The 23,151-nt window shown below is 34.6% G+C and overlaps 1 protein-coding gene across 15 annotated transcripts in view; it reads left to right on the top strand.

Annotated features, from left to right (window-relative positions):
• Positions 1–23,151, top strand: part of ERBIN (erbb2 interacting protein) — a 149,825-nt gene that overhangs the window by 105,895 nt on the left and 20,779 nt on the right. For 11 of the 15 annotated variants that reach the window (XM_055254322.2, XM_055254315.2, XM_063623233.1 and 8 more), the window contains 7 exons: positions 1,642–1,741; positions 6,374–6,495; positions 7,420–7,593; positions 9,560–9,745; positions 11,834–11,948; positions 13,610–13,793; positions 16,247–17,789. In XM_055254322.2, coding sequence (XP_055110297.2) covers positions 1,642–1,741; positions 6,374–6,495; positions 7,420–7,593; positions 9,560–9,745; positions 11,834–11,948; positions 13,610–13,793; positions 16,247–17,789 — 2,424 coding nt within the window. The remainder of the gene's footprint in view (positions 1–1,641; positions 1,742–6,373; positions 6,496–7,419; positions 7,594–9,559; positions 9,746–11,833; positions 11,949–13,609; positions 13,794–16,246; positions 17,790–23,151) is intronic. The other 4 variants (XM_055254318.2, XM_055254323.2, XM_063623232.1 and 1 more) reach the window with 1 other exon arrangement.

The raw sequence follows: 23,151 nt of genomic DNA, 5'->3' as shown, positions 1-23,151 counted from the left end.
ATAAAAGGCTCTTAGTAAATATTCATTGAATGAGTGATTTTTATATTTCGGAGAAGAATATTTTAGGAATTACGGCATAGGAATAGAATACGTAAAATGAAATCGGATTAAAGATCTCCGAAGTTAGGTGTTTAGGGAACTGAGAGGCCAGATATACTGTTCTCAATTCCTTTTTCTGTCTCTGTGCCTCATAAACAACAGGTGACTAGTTTTCTTATCACACCTTTGTTGACATGTAATTCATGTACCATACAGTGAACCCCTTTTAAAGGATACAATTCAGTGGTTTTTAGTATAGTCACAGAGTTGTGTAACAATTAAAACAATTTTAAAAGATTTTCAGGGTGATGAGTTTTTAAAAGCCTCCCATATAATTTTTATATGTTCATCTAAGGGGGCTAATTTTTTTCTTCTCACAAATTGTTCATCTACTAAGAAGCCAAAAGTATGGAAATGTCATCTGTGTTTTGTATATGTTGAATTACCCATGACTTTGGAAAAATTTGGTGTAAAGGAGCCAGGAATAGATGAATACCACCAAGAGGCCAGTAGATAATAGGACAGGAGATTGACTATGGAAGGTATGGGTTATATGCCTCAAAGGAACAGGAATTTAAATCTGAGGATAGGGGAGGAATGATGTCACAGCATTGTAAGTGCTACCCTCACCTCCTGACTTGGGGTGGATGAGGTAGGAGAGAATAAAATACCTATATTTGAGGCCTGAGAGAAGCACTGTCTTTGGGAAGGGAGTAGAGCTACCGTTTCCATTATCTGAGGGTCAAGGAAATTGTTCAGGAGTTTGAAATGTAGGGCAGTTTTTGTTTGCTGAGGAACAGAAGGGAATGTTTAAATGGGAGTAAGATTGCAGGATGGAATTAACTAGCTGGAAGGTTTTCACAGGAGTTAGGTGCAAAGAATTAAGTAATAGGGTGACATGTGAGGGGAGAATTGGGTAGTTCTCTGTCCGTCTGGAGTCAGCCAAGGCTTTTATTGGTAGGATTTTAGGTGAATAGCAAAAAGAATTAGTTATATTAAAAAATAGATGGATAACATTTGTTGACTAGTTAGGGAAAAGAATCATAAGAAAAAAGAAGGTCCAAATTTCCTGGGGGGCTCCACCACTGAGTGACTTACTGGTGTCATTACTGTAGACAGGATACATGAGAGGAAGAAAAAGAAGCAGCTGATTGTTTTCATCATTCTCTTTTCAGCTGCTAACTAGAATAAACATTTAGATAACCAGACTAACCGTTCCAAATTTTTTCCAAAAGCATCTTAGTGAAGGGGAATACTAGAGAGGGCAAAATAATATACAATGGAAAGGCTTATTTTATATTAAATATATCACTGTGTTAATAAGTAATGGACTATGGATAAACTTAGTATATGAAATCTTTTAAAACTTGGTATTTCAGTAACTTGATTTACTTGCTTTATACTAAAAACTAAATTTTATTTGTTGGATTTTAATATGGTCTCAAATCAATGCCTAAAGTGTTATTGTGTATAGTTAGATTTGTTTGTAACCTACACATTGATACTTTATAGAAAAAGTGGTGTGTACTTATGCAGAGGAATTGCTGAATATATATTTGCTTTAGGGTTATTGAAAATTAAGCATTTATTTTCCTTCTCTAGTCCAAACCCCTGATACCTCTTCAAAAAGAAACTGATTCAGAGACCCAGAAAATGGTGCTTACCAACTACATGTTCCCTCAACAGCCAAGGACTGAGGATGGTAGGAGTTTCATAATCTATTTTCTTGTTAAAAACAGATACTAATTTAAAAGGTGTGAAGTGAACTTTAAGTCTCAGAGACTTTTACTAGTTTGATGGGACTTTAGAGAATTGACCAAAAAAGTTTGTTTGAAAATAATGGAAAAATAGGGCACGATTTCAGGGGTTGAATTTAGAGGTATAAGTGTAGCATATACTTCCTTAAATGATTCCTTTAAATTAAGCCGCAGTGTTAAAATTGATAACTTAAAAACATTTAGCTGTGTGCTAGGAATACATGTTAAGTGTTAATGTGATAAGAATTATTAAACCAGGAAATATTTTCTTCACTTGTGAACTTAATATTACACTTGGATCTACACACTGGATCAGGATAATCTGTTGAACTCTGACTATAAATGCTACTCTTAAATTCTTTTCTTTATTTTGCCCGACAAGGGGGAATATACCTTTTACTACTGGGCACAGATTTTTTTATAGATTATGGTATGACGACCTTTTAGACTAACTAGCAAATTGTTTCTAGTGTATGTTGTACTCTGTGTGCATGTGTGTGTGTGTGTGTGTGTGTGTGTTTATTGTGTTACACTTAAAGTAATTAATTTTTATGTATCTTCTTTCTGACACCAGTGAAAATCTCTGTGGTTTGAAATTATTTATAAATTAATTCTTAGAAACACTGAAGAAAAAATGTAAATCAGTCATTTCAGTCATCAGTCTTAATTTATAAACTGTACCACAGGCAAGTTAAATAGGTTCTTGAACTTCAGTTTCCTTATCTTGAAATGATGATAATAGTTCTTTTGGAGCACAACCACATTCATTCACTACAAAACGCTCTGGAACCAACCATTTCACATAAGGGGTACTTAACTTATGCTAGTATTCTGTCCTCTCATGTAAAAGAACAATTATCTAGTATATTGCATAGCTGATTATAACATTATTTAGAGGATGCTTACCCTTACTTCCTATTTTCCAGAAATCATCTTCAGAGACAAAGAAAAGTAGGAATTTGAGACATAAGTTTCAGTGAATAAGACAAACAAAAAACTTAGCTATTGATGCATTCGAGTATTTGCTGTAATTCCCCACATGGCACTGCTTATAGCACAAGCAGAGTTTGCATAACTTAATTTCTAATTCATGAAATTATTGTTCACATAAAACAGTAATCACTATTGGCAGCCTAATATTAAGTATACTATATTTTGTTATGGAAACATACTTCCGTATTTTATTGTATTGCTTAATTTAGAGATTATGGGTGAATTTAAATACATGGAAGAGAGGTTGTTTGTAAACCTATTCTCAAAGCTTTAATTGTAGAACCTCCAGTGAATGAAGCTCTTTACATTAGTTATCTCACAAATCTTCTAATTGGATTAGAAAGCTGAATAGGTTTTGCTACATCTAAATACAAGTCATCAGATATACCCACGAAGTAATAACTTATCAAAGCAAGTCTTTTATTGCTTCTGGCAGAGAGCAAGAAATAGTTATCCTATAGAAGGTAAAGAGTTTTCTAATAGTTTAGCACTAGTTCTGGAATACAAGAGTATTTCAAAGCTAAACCTGCTATAGCAATGCAAGAATAATAGCCAATTTGAGTCAGACACAATGCTAAGCACTTTACATATCCATAACTTCTCATCTTTACAGTAATCCTCCAAAATAGATGCTATTATCATTAGTTGCCTCTAACAAAGCTTAAAATATTTATCTGACCCTTTATAGAAAAAGTTTACTCATCCCGCCTCTAAACTGTCTGAATCATGGGTATATTAGTGCCTTGATTTCTTCTCATACTGGTTTCTACTTTAGTGATTCAAATCTACCTTTCCTTCTTTTTCTATTCTTAGTTTCTACTTTAGTGATTCAAATCTACCTTGCCTTCTTTTTCTATTCTATCATTGAAATTTCTTCCCTTCCTGTTTAATTTGAAAAGAGATCACAATTCAGGTAAAACATTTATTTCTGATAGGAAGAATAGAAGTAGCAAAATCTTGCCACTACTAATTTTTGATTTTGAGATTTGTTTTAGGATGGAAGAGTTTCTAATAGAAAAGTTTGAAATACAGTATCAGTTATGATATTCTGGGTCGTCTTAGAGTTAATGTGTCACCTAAAGTATCTCATGGGTATTATAAACACAGCACTAAACAAGGTGAATGAATTTCCTTTCACCTATAAGAAAGGCTTTTGTCTTTATCCCGGTGCCTCCAAGAAATAGATGAGTCAAAAAATATTATGTGTTTGGGTTTGGGTTTTATACCAATTTGAGAGAAGTAGGCACTGTTCACACTTAATTAATTCTATTTTTCATCCCACCTTTGTGACAGGTATTATGCTAGAGCTAAGTAAAGGCAAAAATTCTTGCCTTCAAGATTCTGAAGGTGGGAAGATTAAAAAAAGGAAGAAAAGAAAGATTCTAAAAGTAGATAGTGATGAATAAATATGCAAGAGTAGGGGTGAGATCTTGGGCCTAGGTAGAGGAATCAGTCTTAATCAGAGAGAAAGGGAAGTATGCCTTCATATAACAACACATTTGTAGCTAAGAAAGCAGGATATTAGTGGAAATATGAGTCTGAGGGTTTTTATTGCATTTCTTTTTGCAATGAAGTGAAAGTTGCTTCTGGAAGCTGGAGTAAGGGCATTTCAGGGAAGTGGTAGTGATTAATGTATCATAAAAATCTAAGCTTAATAGAGAAGGAAGTAAAACCTAGAGTGATTTTACAAGGAGCAAAAGAAAGGTAGTTAAGGAACTGAAAGTTTACCAGCAATAATAAGGAATTGAGTGATTTGAAAGAACAGGTGTAGTGGTCAAAGAGGTGGAAAAGTCCTGAGTATGACTATGGTTGTGAATCATTTAGCTGATGTGCATAGGGACATTGGGATTGAGGACGTCAAGGAATTATAAAATTGTAGTGTGGGGGTGGTGGGCTTATCATCCCACATTGACATCATTCAGGATATTAGCAGATCTTAGGTGGAGAGAAAATCTGTAGCTAAAATATTAGAGTCCTCAGTAAGTCTATACCTGGGTGATCAGTTTGAGTAGTCTCTAGAATGGATAGAAAGTGATATTACCTGATGTCCTGAATCTTCAAAGATGTGAGATGTACACTAAAGAGTAGAAAGTGTAAGTGACTAGAATTTGACAAGAATGAGAAGCATGGTAAAAGTTAACTTACCTTGGGCTTCTGAATAAATTATGGTGTAAAATTGCTTTAGAAATAATCTAACACTAATTGGAATCTCTGGGCCAAGCTGGTGATTGAAATTACTGCCTGGAACAAGGGAGAGGGAATTATATGAATTAAAAAATAGACTTTGTTGGAAACTTCTGGGCTGTCCTTGCCTTTCAAATGATACCACAAAAGTATGTCAATAGGAATTTGAATCACATTCCACATTTGTTTTGAACAAAAGCAAATACACCACTTCATTGAATACATGTTAAGCAATTTAAAAAAGCAATTATAAGGAAAGAAAAATCTTGAATGGAGTAATGAAAACAAAGAAAAGGCTAAATCAAAGAATTTCATTCCCGTTGGTAAGATTTGGTTTCATGACATCCTTAGTTTGGGTATGAGATTTTAAAAGGTTAAGCAAGCCCCAAATAAGGGCTTAATAAAAATGATAATTAGAAGTTTTTGTATTATGTTATTTTGGCAGAAATACTTGAATTGACCATATTTGGGTATTCCAGGAGTTCTGGGGTTCTTTAAAGCTCATTTTGGGTACTTATAATCTCTCTGTTTTGAGTAAGGGATAGTCCTTTTAAATTTGTGATTTTATTTTGTATTACACAACTTCTATGGAATGATATAAATAGTTGAATGAATTTTAAGCCTTATGTATTTTTTAGATGCCTAATAATAACAAAAAACTGAGAGTTGTTAAATCTTTGCTTTTGATATTACAGGTTGAATATCTCTTATCCAAAATGCTTGAGACCAGAAGTGTTTCAGGTTTTGATTTTTTTTTTTGACTTTGGAATATTTGCAGAATTCATATCAGTTAAGCCTCCCTAACCCAAAATTCAAACTATGCCAAAATCCAAACCTTTTGGAGTGCTGACACAATGCTCAAAGGAAATGCTCATTAGAATTTTTTGCATTTTGGATTTTTTGAATTAGGGATGTTGACCCTATATATCTGATAGAATATATAAGTGTTGGGTTTACCTTAAAATTTCCATTATTTTTACATTTTGATATAGAAAATATATTGTAAGAACTTTACTTAGCATATAATCCATATTATGTATAATGTTTAATACAGTGATGAAATTGCATTTCTACCATAGCACCTTTTAGAGCACTGCCCAAAACCATATATCTGTGGTGTTTTAATTGGTAGATTCTCTTCAGGAACCCTTTTGGTAAGAAAACAAGACGAATCAGCTTCAGGGAAGAAAGGATATGTGACTGACATTGTAAAGAAATCTTACATGGACATTATAAACAATCAGCCGACGCATTAGGATTTCTGATTTCTTGCATTGACCATTCTTAACTATTTTAGACTTATTGTAGTGAACATAACTCATACAGAAATTATGAGCAAGTGATAGTTTTCCATAATTACAGTAAAATATAGTAGGTTTTTGTTTTTTACTTTTCTCTAGTTATGTTTATGTCAGATAATGAAAGTTTTAACCCTTCATTGTGGGAGGAACAGAGGAAACAGCGGGCTCAAGTTGCATTTGAATGTGATGAAGACAAAGATGAAAGGGAGGCACCTCCCAGGGTGAGTCTGTTCTTTATTCTTTAAAATTTGAAACAAACCTGCTGATATTTAAGTTGGTATTACATATACTGTGATGTTTGGGGATATAAAAAAGTATTGGCTTTATTCCTTGTCCTCAAGGCACTTGAAGTGTTATTGATTCCAAATATTTCAGACATGAAAGAATTTGGGAACAATATAAAACTATGTGATTTAAAGCTAAATTTCATAGTATATATAAATATAAGAGGAAAATGTTATTATAGGCTAGAGAAATTAACCAGCACTTTATTTCAAATTAGTGCCCTTTATGTTTAACTTCAGTTTAGCTGACTCCTGCCCGCCATATTCGTAATGACTTTTCTCCCCTTTCCCTTTCTTTAATGATTTATTTTTATAAATCTTAGAGATAAAGAACATTTTGTTCCTTTATGGAATTGAAAACATGTCACAGTGATAGGAGCAGTAAATACATATTTTTTAGTTACTTAATGAATGTAATTATTTGCCCCTTATACAAACTTAGCTGAATCTCAGAAAATGACAGGCTGACCTTGGAAAAATATGGCACTTGGTATGTGAGACATAAATATACGAATATCTGAACTTTATATATACGTAGATGAGTAGCTGAAAAATGTGTATCTGTTTCAAAGCTAAGTGACACAATTTTTGGCAATATTCATACTATATATCTCTAAATGGAAATATTTGAGTCTGATAAAACTTTTAAAACACTGAAATTTACTGTGAAGTCTTAATATTTTGTTATAAAACCAAATTTTTATCAAGCCTAAAATGCCTTCAAAGCCTATCATCTGTCTTCACAGTTATCCCTATGAGCTTGATATCTAATGTAATTCGAATGGATTACAGATTAAATTTTGTTTGAGATTGACATTAGAAATATTTGTACTTCATATTTTACTTATTTTGTTTCTCTAGGAGGGAAATTTAAAAAGATACCCAACACCATACCCAGATGAGCTTAAGAATATGGTCAAAACTGTTCAAACCATTGTACATAGATTAAAAGATGAAGAGACCAGTGAAGACTCTGGAAGAGATTTGAAACCACATGAAGATCAACAAGATACAAATAAAGATGTGGGTGTGAAGGTTAGAAAATTCAAAAGGATTAACCAAAGCCTATTTCAAGTTCTTATTTTGAAATGACAGTTGATATATTGCCCCTTTTCATGTACTCTGAATGTGCAGTCATGCACCACAGAATGATATTTGGGTCGACATGCTCACATACATATGATGGTGGTCCTATAAGATTATAAGGGGCTGGGCGTGGTGGCTCACACCTGTAATTCCAGCACTTTGGGAGGCCAAGGCAAGCAGATCACTTGAGGTCGGGAGTTTGAGACCAGCCTGGCCAACATGGTGAAACCCCATCTCAACTAAAAGTACAAAAATTAGCTGGGCGTGGTGGTGGGCACCTGTAATCACAGCTACTTGGGAGGCTGAGGCAGGAGAATCGCTTGAACCCAGGAGGCGGGGATTGCAGTGTGCTGAGATCACACCACTGTGCTCCAGCCTGGGTGACAGAGCGACACTCTGTCTCAAAAACAAAAAATAAGAATATAAGGGAGATGCCTGGCCATGGTGGCTCACCCCTGTTATCCCAGAACTTTGGGAGGCCGAGGTGGGATGGTCACTTACACCGAGGATTTGAGAACAGCCTGACGAAGATGGTGAGACTGTTTCTACAGAAAGTTTAAAAAAAAAAAATTAGCTGGGCTTGGTGATGTGTGCCTGTTGACCTAGCTATTTGGGAGGCTTAGGCAGGAGAGTCACTGGAGGCCGGGAGTTCAAGACCAGCGTGGGCAACATAGCAAGACAACCTGTCCTACAAAAAATTTTAAAAATTAGCTGGGCATGGTGGCATGCTCCTGTAGTCCTAGCTGCTTAGGAGACTTGAGGTGAGAGGATCCCTTGAGCCTAGGAGTTCAAGGCTGCAGTGAGCTATGATCATGCCACAGCACTCCAGCATGGGTGACAGAGCGAGACCCTGTCTCAAAAAAAGAAAAAACGTGTAATGGAGCTGAAAAATTCCTATTGCCTAATGACGTCATAACACAGCTTTTCTATATTCAGATATGTTTGCATACACAAATACTTTCTATTGTGTTAGAATTGCCTATAGTGTTCGGTACAGTAACATGTTATACAGGTTTGTAGCCTCAGGGCCATAGGTTATATTACGTATAGCCTGTATGTGTAGTAAGCTATACCATCTAGGTTTATGTAAGTACACTCTATGATGTTCACAGAGGAAAAAAATCACCTAATAAATTTCTCCGAACATATCACTGTTGTTAAGTGCCACATGACTGCACTTGCAAATTTAAGGTTTTGTTCTCAGCTACCTGAACTGGGAAACTATAATAATCAGTGAAGTCCATAATTACTGTCATTACCACTCTGGCTATAGAATGTCCAATTCACAGTGTAGTGTCAGCATAGCCTTTAAAAAAATCATTGTCTGAACAAAGAAGATAATGAATGCCAGGAAAAGTATTAGTAGGGAAATTTTTTCCCCGTGGTAATATTGGTCCATTTTACCTAATTCTCATTTTAAATGTAATTGCAATGACAGACAGTTGGCATTTCCTTGGGATGTTTCAGAAACTTTCACAAATCCCTAAATGATATGTATATTCCTTTAGGACTTTGCCACACACACGTTACTGTATCACAGAAACAAAAGTTTTACCATGTCGTTAGAGTTACTATACAGTCCACAATGAGCAGAAAACAATTTTAACCATCCGGAGTTGAGTATGCTGAGCTAAGTGACTCAGTTGTCCACACTTACAAGCCTTGCAGCTTCTAAGAGGAAAGTAACCTTGGCTAACTTGTAAATTTTAATGTGTCTCATGGATCTTTGAGAGCCACATGCTCCTAAAATGAGCATTTTATCTGTGAGTGTCACAGGTTTCTATGTTTAAAGTTTTCATGTTTGAGATTAGTCCAGAATTGGAAGTTGGCAAATTGCTTACAAATTTTTATCTGAACTTTTAAAATAGATATAAAACTTAATAAATATGAGCTCTTTATCTTTTCTTTTACTTAGACCTCAGAAAGTACTACTACAGTAAAAAGCAAAGTTGATGAAAGAGAAAAATATATGATAGGAAACTCGGTACAGAAGATCAGTGAACCTGAAGCTGAGATTAGTCCTGGGAGTTTACCAGTGACTGCAAATATGAAAGCCTCTGAGAACTTGAAGCATATTGTTAACCATGATGATGTTTTTGAGGTATGATTTGATGATTATTCTGGAGCAATCATAAGAACTTTCAATTTAATATTTTATTGTTGCTAAATAAAGACCTGATATTGATTGTAGAAAATACGTTAATGCCTTCATCATTGAGAAATTTCATATCTGCAAAAATATCACTCACTTGTCACTTTAAACTTACAAATTATTATGCCCTTTGTATTCAGATGTTTATGCGAATTAGATTATAGATAGTCTAGGCTACTGTAAAATACATAATTGCTTTTATTTCTGTAACTTAAAAATGAAAAGACTACTATAGGCATACCCAATTATTTAACTTATTTATGCATTTATCCTTGAAAGTGAAAGATTTTTTGGTTGACTGCGTGAGACAGTTTTTAAATGGGGAGTTTCTTCTAGTGGATCAATAAAAGCTGGAACTTTTTTTAAAAAACAGCTTTATTGAGATATAACTCACATACCATACAAATCACTTATTTAAATTATTCAATTCAGTGGCTTTTAGTATATTTACCAAATTGTGCAGCCATTACTACAATCACTTTTAGAACATGTTTCTCACTCCAGAAAGAAATCCCATACTCCTTACCTGTTACTCCTCACTCTTTATCCCCTTCGGCCCTAGGCAACCAAAAATCTACTTTATATGCCTCTGTAAATTTGCCTATTCTTGACATTTCATTTAAGTGGAATCATACAATATGTGGTCTTTTGTGCCTGGTTTGTTTCACTTAGCATAATGTGTTCAGGTTTTTCTATGTTATAGCATATATCAACACAGCATCCATTTATATGACTGAATAATACTACATTGTGTATATCCACCCTTTGTTTATCTATTCTTCAATTAATGGACATTTTAATTATTTCCACTTTTTGGCTGTAATGAATAAGTCTGCAGTGAATTTTTGCGTACAGGTTTTTGTGTGGATGTATATTTTCATGAATGAAAAATGATTGCACCATTTTATATTCCCTTCATACACTGCTAGTGGTAATGTAAAATGGTGAAGCTGTAACTTTTTAATATGAGTATCTGAAGTGTTTCTGATTTATAGCTGCATTGTTCACTGCAGTATGTACTAGCTACGAGTGGCTATTTAAGTTAATACATCTTCATCCCTAAAATTTCAAAGTGCATTCAAGCACACCATCTCTTTTCCTGGTTATCCTGTGAGCTGTCACTTACAACAGGAATAATTTTTTTAAAAAAAGGGTGGTTAATATCACTCAATACACTATGGTATGCACTAAAGCTAATGTAACATAGGCTGTGAAAAAATTATTAGGTTTGTTACAGTGAACTTATGACTCATTTAGTGTAATTTCTATGTGTAAGGCACTGTGGAGGTAAGGTGGCAGAATGGATACGTGGATATAGGGATTTAAATAAATGCAAATATATATAATTAAGGATAGACTGTGCTAAGTGTGTTAGAAATGTACTAAGTGTTACAGATATTTAGAAGGAAGATTTATGGCTGCCTTAAGGAGAAGAGGGCATTTTACCTGTGTTTTGGAAAATTTTAATTCACAGATACAGGAGAATGGAATGAAATGAGGAAGGAATGATGAGAGCAAAAGAATGGCATTTGGAACATATGGAAAATAACATTTTATGTTACTGAATAAGTCAGAGGCAGTATTATGAAATAAGATCAGTAGAGTAGATAGGGCCCTGACTACGAGGCTCTGAAAAGCCAAGCTGAGAAGTTTGGACTTAATGTTCTGTAGTCTTGAGGAGCCACTAAAGGCTTTTAATAGAGTGTTACTCTAATTCATAGAGCTATATATGGTTGAAAGTTATTATAGTTGTAAGAATATTATAGGAGATGCAGCACGTGAATATCTCAGTATAAAAAAGGGAATAGAGAAGCAGTATCCTAATGTTTGATTAGGATAATGGTGCCATGAAAAGGATAGAGGTACAAATTGTACGAACAGTCTTGGAAGGACTGGTTGTATTTTATTGCCCTATCTTGAAAAGGTTTAAAATGTGTTTATAATATTTGTTTTCCCTTTAAAGTCTTATGACTTAATATTTATTTATTTGAAGAAACAAAAATTTAATTTTTATCCCCCTCCCCGCCTTTTCACTAGGAATCTGAAGAACTTTCTTCTGATGAAGAGATGAAAATGGCGGAGATGCGACCACCATTAATTGAAACCTCTATTAACCAGCCAAAAGTCGTAGCACTTAGTAATAACAAAAAAGGTTAGATGTTAAAGGAAAGTACTAAGAATAGAAATTGCCTCAATAAATTTATAAATTTATTTGGAATAAATTTCATTGAATATTATATTATTTGATACATTTTAGAAACAAATTTTTAGACATGGCTTTCTGAAAGATTCTCTTTCCTTCTCATTTTTGGGGAAAGGCATTGATAGTCTTTTCTTTCTCCTCATGCAAATTTACTTATAAAGGCATGGACTTTACCGACAGCTAAGCCTGGATTGTGCGTTTCTGCCACTTATCTGCTGTGTGATCCTTGAGTTAATTTTATCCATGTGTACATACCTGATTTGACATACAGTGAGGCTAATGAAGGATTTTTGCATCAAATAGGCTAGATAATGTATCTTTTAGCACAGTATCTTATGTACAGTTAGGTGCTTATTATTTTATTGATTCTATCACAAGACATTTTTTTACACTCCATCCAACCTCTGCCAGCCATTCTTTCAAATAAGACAATCTTAGACTCTTAGAGATCTTGAAGGATATCTATCCCTTCCCTCACCCCTCCCCTCTAGCACCTGAGTATCTTTACATCATCTTCCTCAAATGTTTAACCGTTTGTCTTTATGGCATCAATGATACTTATTATCAAGTTGGCCCTTCGATAGCTTGGGTTCATTTTGTAGTAATGATACCTAGAATTTGTTGAGCACTAATTGCTTAGGTACTATACTAAATATTGTACGTGTTATTATCTAATTGTCACAATAACCCCCATGATGAGGTGGAAGTGGAGTGTATCTGAGAAAGAACTTAACAACCATCTATTTTAATGGTTAAGAGCTCAGAACCTAAATACACTGAGATCAAAGTTAGAGTCTCATTTGCTACTGTTAACTGTAAATACAATCTGGACTACTTGAGCTGTGCTCCTAAAATCTCAGAACATCAAAGATATCCTTAATTCATATAATCATCTATGAATATGTCTATATACACTATTTCTGTGATTTGGCTAGAATTCAGTTAGTTAAAAAAAAAACCTTTTTAGCACTACTTTGAAAAAATACTACCTATTATAGAATATGAACACTTGTCTGTTTCTGTTCGTATAATTGCTACACACAACCACCTTACATACTGAGAGTTTACCATTCATAAACAAGTCTATGAAATGTTTTAAAAACATTAAGAAAGAGCTGACTTTTGAAAATTCCTTGATTTGTTTGGGGATTATATGTTTCTGGATTGAATTGCTTATTTTTATTAGAGTAGATGGGAAAAAATTCCATATATATATATGAAATAATTTCTTGCCCAGTTGAGTTCAGAAAGGTTGTAAACGATATTTTCATTATCAGTTTTTCAAGTTGTAAATGGGTGAAAAGTATATTCATTGAAATTAACTGACCTTAGAAAACAGTATATAATAATGTCACCTTGTCAGTAACTAAATTGAATTCTTAGTAATCCCAACACTGGTTACTTTTTAAAAAATAATATCACCATCTAAAAATTATTTAATCTTTGTGTTAGGACTGAATTTTCAGGGGTGCTTCCAATTATCTTATCAATATAATTTATTACCTCATATATAGAACCAGGATGGTATAATTGTCATTTATCATCACTGAAAACAATTTCACACAATTCTTGGGGAATTTATCATTAATCTTAAATTTGTTTTGTTTCAGATGATACAAAGGAAACAGATTCTTTATCAGATGAAGTTACACACAATAGCAATCAGAATAACAGCAATTGTTCTTCTCCATCTCGAATGTCTGATTCAGTTTCTCTTAATACTGATAGTAGTCAAGACACCTCACTTTGCTCTCCAGTGAAACAAACTCATATTGATATTAATTCGAAAATCAGGTGTGTGAACATCTTTTACAGTTTTTTATTTATACAATAAATGGAAGTAGTAAGGCAGATAACAAATACATAAACATACAGGGTTTAATAAATATTATAGAAGTGGTTCCAGTAATATGTTTTCTTTCTCCATTTTTATTGCTGATTTTCTATTTAGTTTTTATACATTTCCATCTTAAATTAGATTTTTAAATGGGGAAGGATAGACTAGATTCTCAGTCTCCAGTTAAAAAGTTGAATATTTATATATTTTTAGATATGGCAACATAAACAGCATATTTGAGGTAATTTAAGTTGGAAAGAGTACTTTTATAGTTAGAAATGCAGAATCATTTTGAGGGGCTGCCATTAAAGGGTTCATTCAAATACTCTTGACTGGTCGTGTATATTTGGCTTAGGCCTAATTTTATAGGACACACTCACTGAGAGGGAGATAAATGTTAATTTGTATAGCCTGGAATTTAGCTGAAGTCTAAAACACATTTTATTACTTAGGCTTTTGAGAAATTGGTTGTCTGTAATGTTGGCGGTGGGTTTGAAAAGAAAAAAAAAGAAATTTGGTTATCACAGTAAGGCCGTGCCATTCTACCATAGTGTTACTCTATCAGCTAAACTCCATTAGAAAGATGGGGATTAGCTGGGCTGGGCATGGTGGCATAAACCTGTAATCCCAGCACTTCAGGAGGCTGCAGCAGGTGGATGGCTTGAGCCCAGGAGTTCGAGACCAGCCTTGGCAACATGGTGAAACCCCATCTCTACCAAAAACAGTACAAAAGTTGGCCATGTGTGGTCGCATGTGCCTGTAGTCCCAGCTACCTGGGAGGCTGAGGTGGGAGGATCGCTTGAACCCAGGAGGCAGAAGTTGCAGTGAGCTATGATCACACCACTGCATTCTAGCCTGGATGATAGAGCTAGGCCTTGTCTCAAAAAAAAAAAAAAAAAAAAAAAAAAAAAAGAGATTGGGGTTGGCTGGATGTGTTGGAATGCCTGTAATCCCAGCACTTTGGGAAGCTAAGGTGATAGATTGCTTGAGTACAGGAGTTCAAGACCAGCTTGGGCAACATGGTGAAACCATGTCTCTACAGAAAAATTAGCCAGGTATGTTGGCACATGCCTGTAGTCCCAGCTACTCGGGAGGCCAAGGTGGGAGGTTAACGAGCTTGGGAGGTTTAGGCCTCAGTGAGTCATGATCAGGCTACTGGACTCCAGCATGGGTAACAGAATTGAGACCCAGTCTCAAAAAAAAAAAAAAAAAAAAAGATTGGGGTTACTACTAAACCAAAAGTTTAATGTGTGGATATTTTTAATAGTCATTTAGAGTTGTTCTTAAATTTCAGGCATATTTAAGTAAAATTTGTACATTAATGTGTATTGTTAGAAAAGGGAGGTGAATTTTATGCCTGAAAATGAGTTTAGGTATTGTGTAATTATAATCACAATCATTTATTTCTATTCTTTGAATTTGAGGCTATGAGCTACTATTTAAAATACTAATTTTTATAACCTCCTAGATATTATCATATTAATTTGTTGAATAATAAAATTTTATTTATTGTTGGGAAAGCGGTATGATATTTTCTAAATCCTGCTTTTAATATAATGAAATAAAGCCTAAGCAAGGAATACAGCAACACCTTTTTGTGCTGTATTTCTAGTAATGAAAGTTATCTTTTTTGTAATGGGAAGACCAGTATTAGGGAATTTTTGTGGAAACATAACTTGAATATGTATACAAGAGGACACAAATACTTAATACCACAGGTAAAAATAAAATATTTTCTATAATTTTGGAATGATACATTTAAAAGTATTTGCCAAATACAGCTAGCTACTTAGAAGAGTGATTAGACTTCATTTAACTTTTTATGCCTTTTACATATTTGGTGTCAAACTTTGGACATTTATTCAGTTCTTTGCTTTGTACAATTTTCTTACCTATATGAAAGGTAAGTACCTAACAACTGTGTACTTCGTTAACTATGGTTAATTTGGTTAATAATGTAAGGCTTCAAAATTAACTGCACAAATGTCCTGTGCTCTTTACTCCACTATTCATGTTACTAGCTTTCTCTCCATATATCTGCCCTCCTTCAAGCATTTTGTTTTTTTAGCACATTCATGAAAAGATGTAGCAAAGATTAAAAATTCCAGTTTTATTCATAGTTCAGCCCTTTAAGTTATTTTGTGACAAATCAGATTGAGTGTATTGATGAAAATTAATCTTGGTATTATCTGTGAATTTTAATTGTATTACTTGTCTCCAACTGAAAATAAAGCTCTATTAACTATTGAGATAATATTTTTAAATTACATGCTTGATAATAAATGCCTTTTGTCTTTGACTTTTATTAACTTTTTTAACTTGTCCACCCACACAATTTATTTATTAATGTTCCCTGTTACTAAGAAAACTCGGCTTTATTATGTTTTTCATAAAATTATCTTTATTTTAGGCAAGAAGATGAAAATTTTAACAGCGTTTTACAAAATGGAGATATTTTAAACAATTCAACAGAGGAAAAGTTCAAAGCTCGTGATAAAAAAGATTTTAACTTACCTGAATATGATTTGAATATTGAAGAGCGATTAGTTCTAATTGAGAAAAGTGTTGACTCAACAGCCACAGCTGATGACACTCACAAATTAGATCATATCAATATGAATCTTAATAAGCTTATAACTAATGATACATTTCAACCAGAGATCATGGAAAGATCAAAAACACAGGATGTCCTGTTTGGAACAAGCTTTTTAAGCATTAATTCTAAAGAGGAAACTGAGCACTTGGAAAATGGAAACAAGTATCCTAATTTGGAATCCGTAAATAAGGTAAATGGACATTCTGAAGAAACTTCACAGTCTTCTAATAGGACTGAACCACATGACAGTGATTGTTCTGTTGACTTAGGTATTTCCAAAAGCACTGAAGATCTCTCCCCTCAGAAAAGTGGTCCAGTTGGATCTGTTGTGAAATCTCATAGCATAACTAATATGGAGATTGGAGGGCTAAAAATCTACGATATTCTTAGTGATAATGGACCTCAGCAGCCAAGTACAATCGTTAAAATCACATCTGCTGTTGATGGAAAAAATATAGTCAGGAGCAAGTCTGCCACACTGTTGTATGATCAGCCATTGCAGGTATTTACTGGTTCTTCTTCTTCTTCTGATTTAATATCAGGAACAAAGGCAGTTTTCAAGTTTGATTCAAATCATAATCCCGAAAAGCCAAATATAATAAGAGGCCCCACAAGTGGCCCACAATCTGCACCTCAAATATATGGTCCTCCACAGTATAATATCCAATACAGTAGCAGTGCTGCAGTCAAAGACACTTTGTGGCACTCCAAACAAAATCCCCAAATAGATCATGCCAGTTTTCCTTCTCAGCTCCTTCCTAGATCAGAGAGCACAGAAAATCAAAGTTATGCTAAACATTCTGCCAATATGAATTTCTCTAATCATAACAATGTTCGAGCTAATACTGCATACCATTTACATCAGAGACTTGGGCCAGCAAGACATGGGGAAATGTGGGCCATCTCACCAAACGACCGACTTATTCCTCCAGTAACTAGAAGTACAATTCAGCGACAAAGTAGTGTGTCCTCCACAGCCTCTGTAAATCTTGGTGATCCAGGCTCTACAAGGCGGGCCCAGATTCCTGAAGGAGATTATTTATCATACAGAGAGTTCCACTCAGTGGGAAGAACTCCAATGATGCCAGGATCACAGAGACCTCTTTCTGCACGAACATACAGCATAGATGGTCCAAATGCATCAAGACCTCAGAGTGCTCGACCCTCTATTAATGAAATACCAGAGAGAACTATGTCAGTTAGTGATTTCAATTATTCACGGACTAGTCCTTCAAAAAGACCAAATGCAAGGGTTGGTTCTGAGCATTCTTTATTAGATCCTCCAGGAAAAAGTAAAGTTCCTCATGACTGGAGAGAACAAGTACTTCGACATATTGAAGCCAAAAAGTTAGAAAAGGTAATTGAACATGAGTTTTTCATTCTTTTCTTTTTGAACTTATTTTCCTTAAAAATAATTGGCACTCTTTGTTTTCTAAACAAGATGAAACAAGATTCTCTGAATTACTGATTATCTCTTTATATTCTAGGTGTTTTTCTCTGGTACTGGGAATAGAGTTCCAAATTTAAACTCAGCCAGGACAATTGGGATGATAATGTGTGTTTCTATCCTCTCCTTTACTCCCCACTGTTTCTAACAAAAATGTATTAATTTTATATGTTTATGTGTCTGTCTCTTTGAGATTGTGCACACATACTAAAAATACATGTACCTCTGTTTAGCATTTTCTGAACTTTGCTATGGTTGATTATCTAAATTTAAAAAATAGCTTACTGTACAGTTAACAGAATAACAAAAAATGTATTGCAAATGTGAATATTTCATCTAATATTTTTTCCCCAGTCCACAGTATATGAACTAACATTGTCACTGACACAGATGGCTTCTGGCATGGCGTTTATTCTTAACTTTTCTGAATTTCTACATTTCTGACCTACTTAAACTCAGTTAAGTGTTTCTGTGGCTCTAGTGTGGCTTAGCAATAGTTTATTAAATAACTAATGCTCGCATTCAAATTATAATTTTATGTGTAGATGTTCGTCTTTTGAAAGGAGTTAAAAATGTAGATATAGATATATATCCTTGTAAAACCAATATGAGTGCCATAGTCATGTGGCCCAAGTGTACAAGACATGATTTTTCTTTAAGATTTAACTTTATATTTACTCACAAGATTTTACCCAAGCATTATCTTTCTTTCTTTATTAAATATAAAATGTGTTCTTAAAAACAGGTGAACATACAACTTCAATTAGCCATTTTTTAAAATTCCTTAAATAAAATTTTCAGAAATGCCTAAAATATATTAGTACCTCATATCAGTTTACATGAAATCTCAGCCTATAATTGTTCTTTTTAGTGCAGTCCTCAACTTTAAATAAACTTTAAATAGGTAAACATCCATAAGCATTAGGCTACTTCATTCTCATCTATCCGTTTTATTTCATCTAGTAACTCTACACACTGTTGAGGCTATTTGAACTTTTGTGCTTTTTCTAAGGCACTTGGAAATTTCTTAAGCAGAAGAGTAACATAGGTGTGTTTTATAAATTTGTGGTGACATTGTGGAACTAGATTTTAGAGGAAGAGGCTGTAGTCAAAGAGATTGAGATATGATGCCATTTAGTAATCTAGATAAGAAATGAAATGTGAACTGTTACCAGTGCAGTTAAGACAAATGAGTTCAAGAGAGAGTTCTGAAATAGACTTTTAACAAGAGTTTACTTCTGATTGAATATTCCTGTAATCAGTCAGAATGGAAAAGGGATAAAGCTTGAGACTGTGCCTTGAATAACTGGTTGTTGGGAATGTCTTTGGCTATTAGTGGACATAGAGGAGGAGTAGGAGATTTGGAAGAAGAGATGAGTTTGGTTTTTATGTTCTGTGTAGTTTCATCTTACATGGCTGTTCTCCTACTCCTGTCTGACAGAGATATACCTGGATTTTAGTACATAAGAAGCAAGTAGTAACTATCTCATTGTTCAGTGTGCCAATCCGCTTTTTTCTGAATTGCCTAAAATATTTACGTATTTTGAAATTCACAGTACAGGTTCTTGAAGAGAATATCACAGTAGTTTCCTAGTTGTTTTCACTAGTAATTTAGAGGTGTGAATTAGTTGATTGAAACTAAAGAGAAGCCTTGTGAGAAAAGAAACAGGGCAAACTGCGTCTGAACACAAATCTGCAGCTAATAACTCCCATTTTCAAGGATATCATACTTCGAAGTTACGAGGGGTGCTTCTTCTCTCATCATATGCTTGCCCAGACTCCTGCCTTCCAGGCCACCAGTTGACTACACTGTAGTATCTTCTAGCTCATCAGTTGGGAGGCATTTCTAGCAAATACCAAAGTATATATCCTGCTGTTACCATAGCTCTACTGCATTCCTTTTAGGGTATTTTATTCTCCATGTCTTTCTTAAACGTATGCTGTGTTTGCCTGTTTCAGTTCTTAAAAAGTATTCACATGTGAGACTGCTTTTACTTAACATACGTGAAAGTTTTATCTTAAATGGATTCATGTTTTATAAATCACATTTTTAAAAGAATTTAAATTTTTAAAGAATTACTTAAAAAAATTTTTTTTTAAAATCATTTAGAGAGACATTTTAGTCTTAACAGTTCAGAATCCTAGCTGTGCTGCTCAGTTAGCTACTTGGACAAGTAACTTTGACTTTCGTTACCTTGGTGGATTCATGTGTATGTTAGGTGCAATGAAAGGAACTACTAGGATTGTTTAAAAATTAAATGGGTTAATACATGCAAAGCACTTAGAATGGTACCTGGCATATATAACTAAGTGCTAAATAAGTGTTTATTGCTATTACCTTTGTCCTCATCATCACTATCTTTTAAATACAAAGAAATTATCAGCTGATTAAAGTTATTTTTTTAAAACAGCAAAATATTGTGCAATAGGTTATTTTATGATGGTAAAATAATTATTTTTCTTAAAAATTTAAATATAGTTCATAATTCTAAAATATAAACAGATTTCTTATATCAAAGATTAAGGCTTTTTTTATTATTATACTTTTAGGGTACATGTGCATAACGTGCAGGTTTGTTTCATACGTATACATGTGCCATGTTGGTGTGCTGCACCCATTAACTCGTCATTTAGCATTAGGTATATCTCCTAATGCTATCCCTCCCCCCTCCCCCCACCCCACAACAGGCCCCGGTGCGTGATGTTCCCCTTCCTGTGTCCATGTGTTCTCATTGTTCACTTCCCACCTATGAGTGAGAACATGCAGTGTTTGGTTTTTTGTCCTTGCGATAGTTTGCTGAGAATGATGGTTTCCAGCTTCATCTATGTCTCTACAAAGGACATGAAGTCATCATTTTTTATGGCTGCATAGTATTCCATGGTGTATATGTGCCACATTTTCTTAATCCAGTCTATCATTGTTGGACATTTAGGTTGGTTCCAAGTCTTTGCTATTGTGAATAGTGCCGCAGTAAACATACGTGTACATGTGTCTTTATGGCAGCATGATTTATAATCCTTTGGGTATATACCCAGTAATGGGATGGCTGGGTCAAATGGTATTTCTAGTTCTAGATCCTTGAAGAATCACCATACCGACTTCCACAATGGTTGAACTAGTTTACAGTCCCACCAACAGTGTAAAAGTGTTCCTATTTCTCCACATCCTCTCCAGCACCTGTTGTTTCCTGACTTTTTAATGATTGCCATTCTAACTAGTGTGAGATGGTATCTCATTGTGGTATTGATTTGCATTTCTCTGATGGCCAGTGATGATGAGCATTTTTTCATGTGTTTTTTGGCTGCATAAATGTCTTCTTTTGAGAAGTGTCTGTTCATGTCCTTCGCCCACGTTTTAATGGGGTGGTTTGTTTTTTTCTTGTAAATTTGTTTGCATTCATTGTAGATTCTGGATATTAGCCCTTTGTCAGATGAGTAGGTTGCAAAAATTTTTTCCCATTCTGTAGGTCGCCTGTTCACTCTGATGGTAGTTTCTTTTGCTGTGCAGAAGCTCTTTAGTTTAATTAGATCCCATTTCTCAATTTTGGCTTTTGTTGCTGTTGCTTTTGGTGTTTTAGACATGAAGTCCTTGCCCATGCCTATGTCCTGAATGGTATTGCCTAGATTTTCTTCTAGAGTTTTTATGGTTTTAGGTCTAACATGTAAGTCTTTAATCTGACTTGAATTAATTTTTGTATAAGGTGTAAGGAAGGGATCCAGTTTCAGCTTTCTACATATGGCTAGCCAGTTTTCCCTGCATCATTTATTAAATAGGGAATCCTTTCCCCATTGCTTGTTTTTGTCAGGTTTGTCAAAGATCAGATAGTTGTAGATATGCGGCATTATTTCTGAGGGCTCTGTTCTGTTCCATTGGTCTTTATCTGTGTCTTGGTAACAGTACCATGCTGTTTTGGTTACTGTAGCCTTGTAGTATAGTTTGAAGTCAGGTAGCGTGTTGCCTCCAGCTTTGTTCTTTTGGCTTAGGATTGACTTGGCAATGCAGGCTCTTTTTTGGTTCCATATGAACTTCAAAGTAGTTTTTTCCAATTCTGTGAAGAAAGTCATTGGTAGCTTGATGGGAATGGCATTGAATCTATAAATTACCTTGGGCAGTATGGCCATTTTCACGATATTGATTCTTCCTACCCATGAGTATGGAATGTTCTTCCATTTGTTTGTGTCCTCTTTTGTTTTGTTGAGAAGTGGTTTGTTGTTCTACTTGAAGAGGTCCTTCACATCCTTTATAAGTTGGATTCCTAGGTATTTGATTCTCTTTGAAGCAATTGTGAATGGGAGTTCACTCATGATTTGGCTCTCTGTTTGTCTGTTATTGGTGTATAAGAATGCTTGTGATTTTTGCACATTGATTTTGTATCCTGAGACTTGGCTAAAGTTGCTTATCAGCTTAAGGAGATTTTGGGCTGAGACAATGGGGTTTTCTAGATATACAATCGTGTCATCTGGAAACAGGGGCAATTTGACTTCCTAATTGAATGCCCTTTATTTCCTTCTCCTGCCTGATTGCCCTGGCCAGAACTTCCAGCACTATGTTGAATAGGAGTGGTGAGAGAGGGCATCCCTGTCTTGTGCCAGTTTTCAAAGGGAATCCTTCCAGTTTTTGTCTATTCAGTATGATATTGGCTGTGGGTTTGTCATAGATAGCTCTTACTATTTTGAGATATGTCCCATCAATACCTAATTTATTGAGAGTTTTTAGCATGAAGTGTTGTTGAATTTTGTCAAAGGCCTTTTCTGTGTCTATTGAGATAATCATGTGGTTTTTGTCTTTGGTTCTGTTTATATGCTGGATTACATTTATTGATTTGCATATGTTGAACCAGCCTTGCATCCCAGGGATGAAGCCCACTTGATCATGGTGGATAAGCTTTTTGATGTGTTGCTGGATTCGGTTTGCCAGTATTTTGAGGATATTTGCATCAATGTTCATCAAGGATATTGGTCAAAAATTCTCTTTTTTTGTTGTATCTCTGCCAGGCTTTGGTATCAGGATGATGCTGGCCTCATCAAATGAGTTAGGGAGGATTCCTTCTTTTTCTATTGATTGGAATAGTTTCTGAAGGAGTGGTACCAGCTCCTCCTTGTACCTCTGATAGAATTTGGCTGTGAATCCATCTGGTCCTGGACTTTTTTTGGTTGGTAAGCTATTAATTATTGCCTCAATTTCAGAGCCTGTTATTGGTCTTTTCAGAGATTCAGCTTCTTCCTGGTTTAGTCTTGGGAGAGTGTATGTGTCGAGGATTTATCCATTTCT

Source organism: Symphalangus syndactylus, chromosome 18 (assembly GCF_028878055.3).
Source record: "Symphalangus syndactylus isolate Jambi chromosome 18, NHGRI_mSymSyn1-v2.1_pri, whole genome shotgun sequence".
NCBI classification, from domain to species: domain Eukaryota; kingdom Metazoa; phylum Chordata; class Mammalia; order Primates; family Hylobatidae; genus Symphalangus; species Symphalangus syndactylus.
The sequence above is the reverse complement of the archived record's forward strand: the minus strand, read 5'-3'. Positions and strand labels throughout refer to the sequence as shown.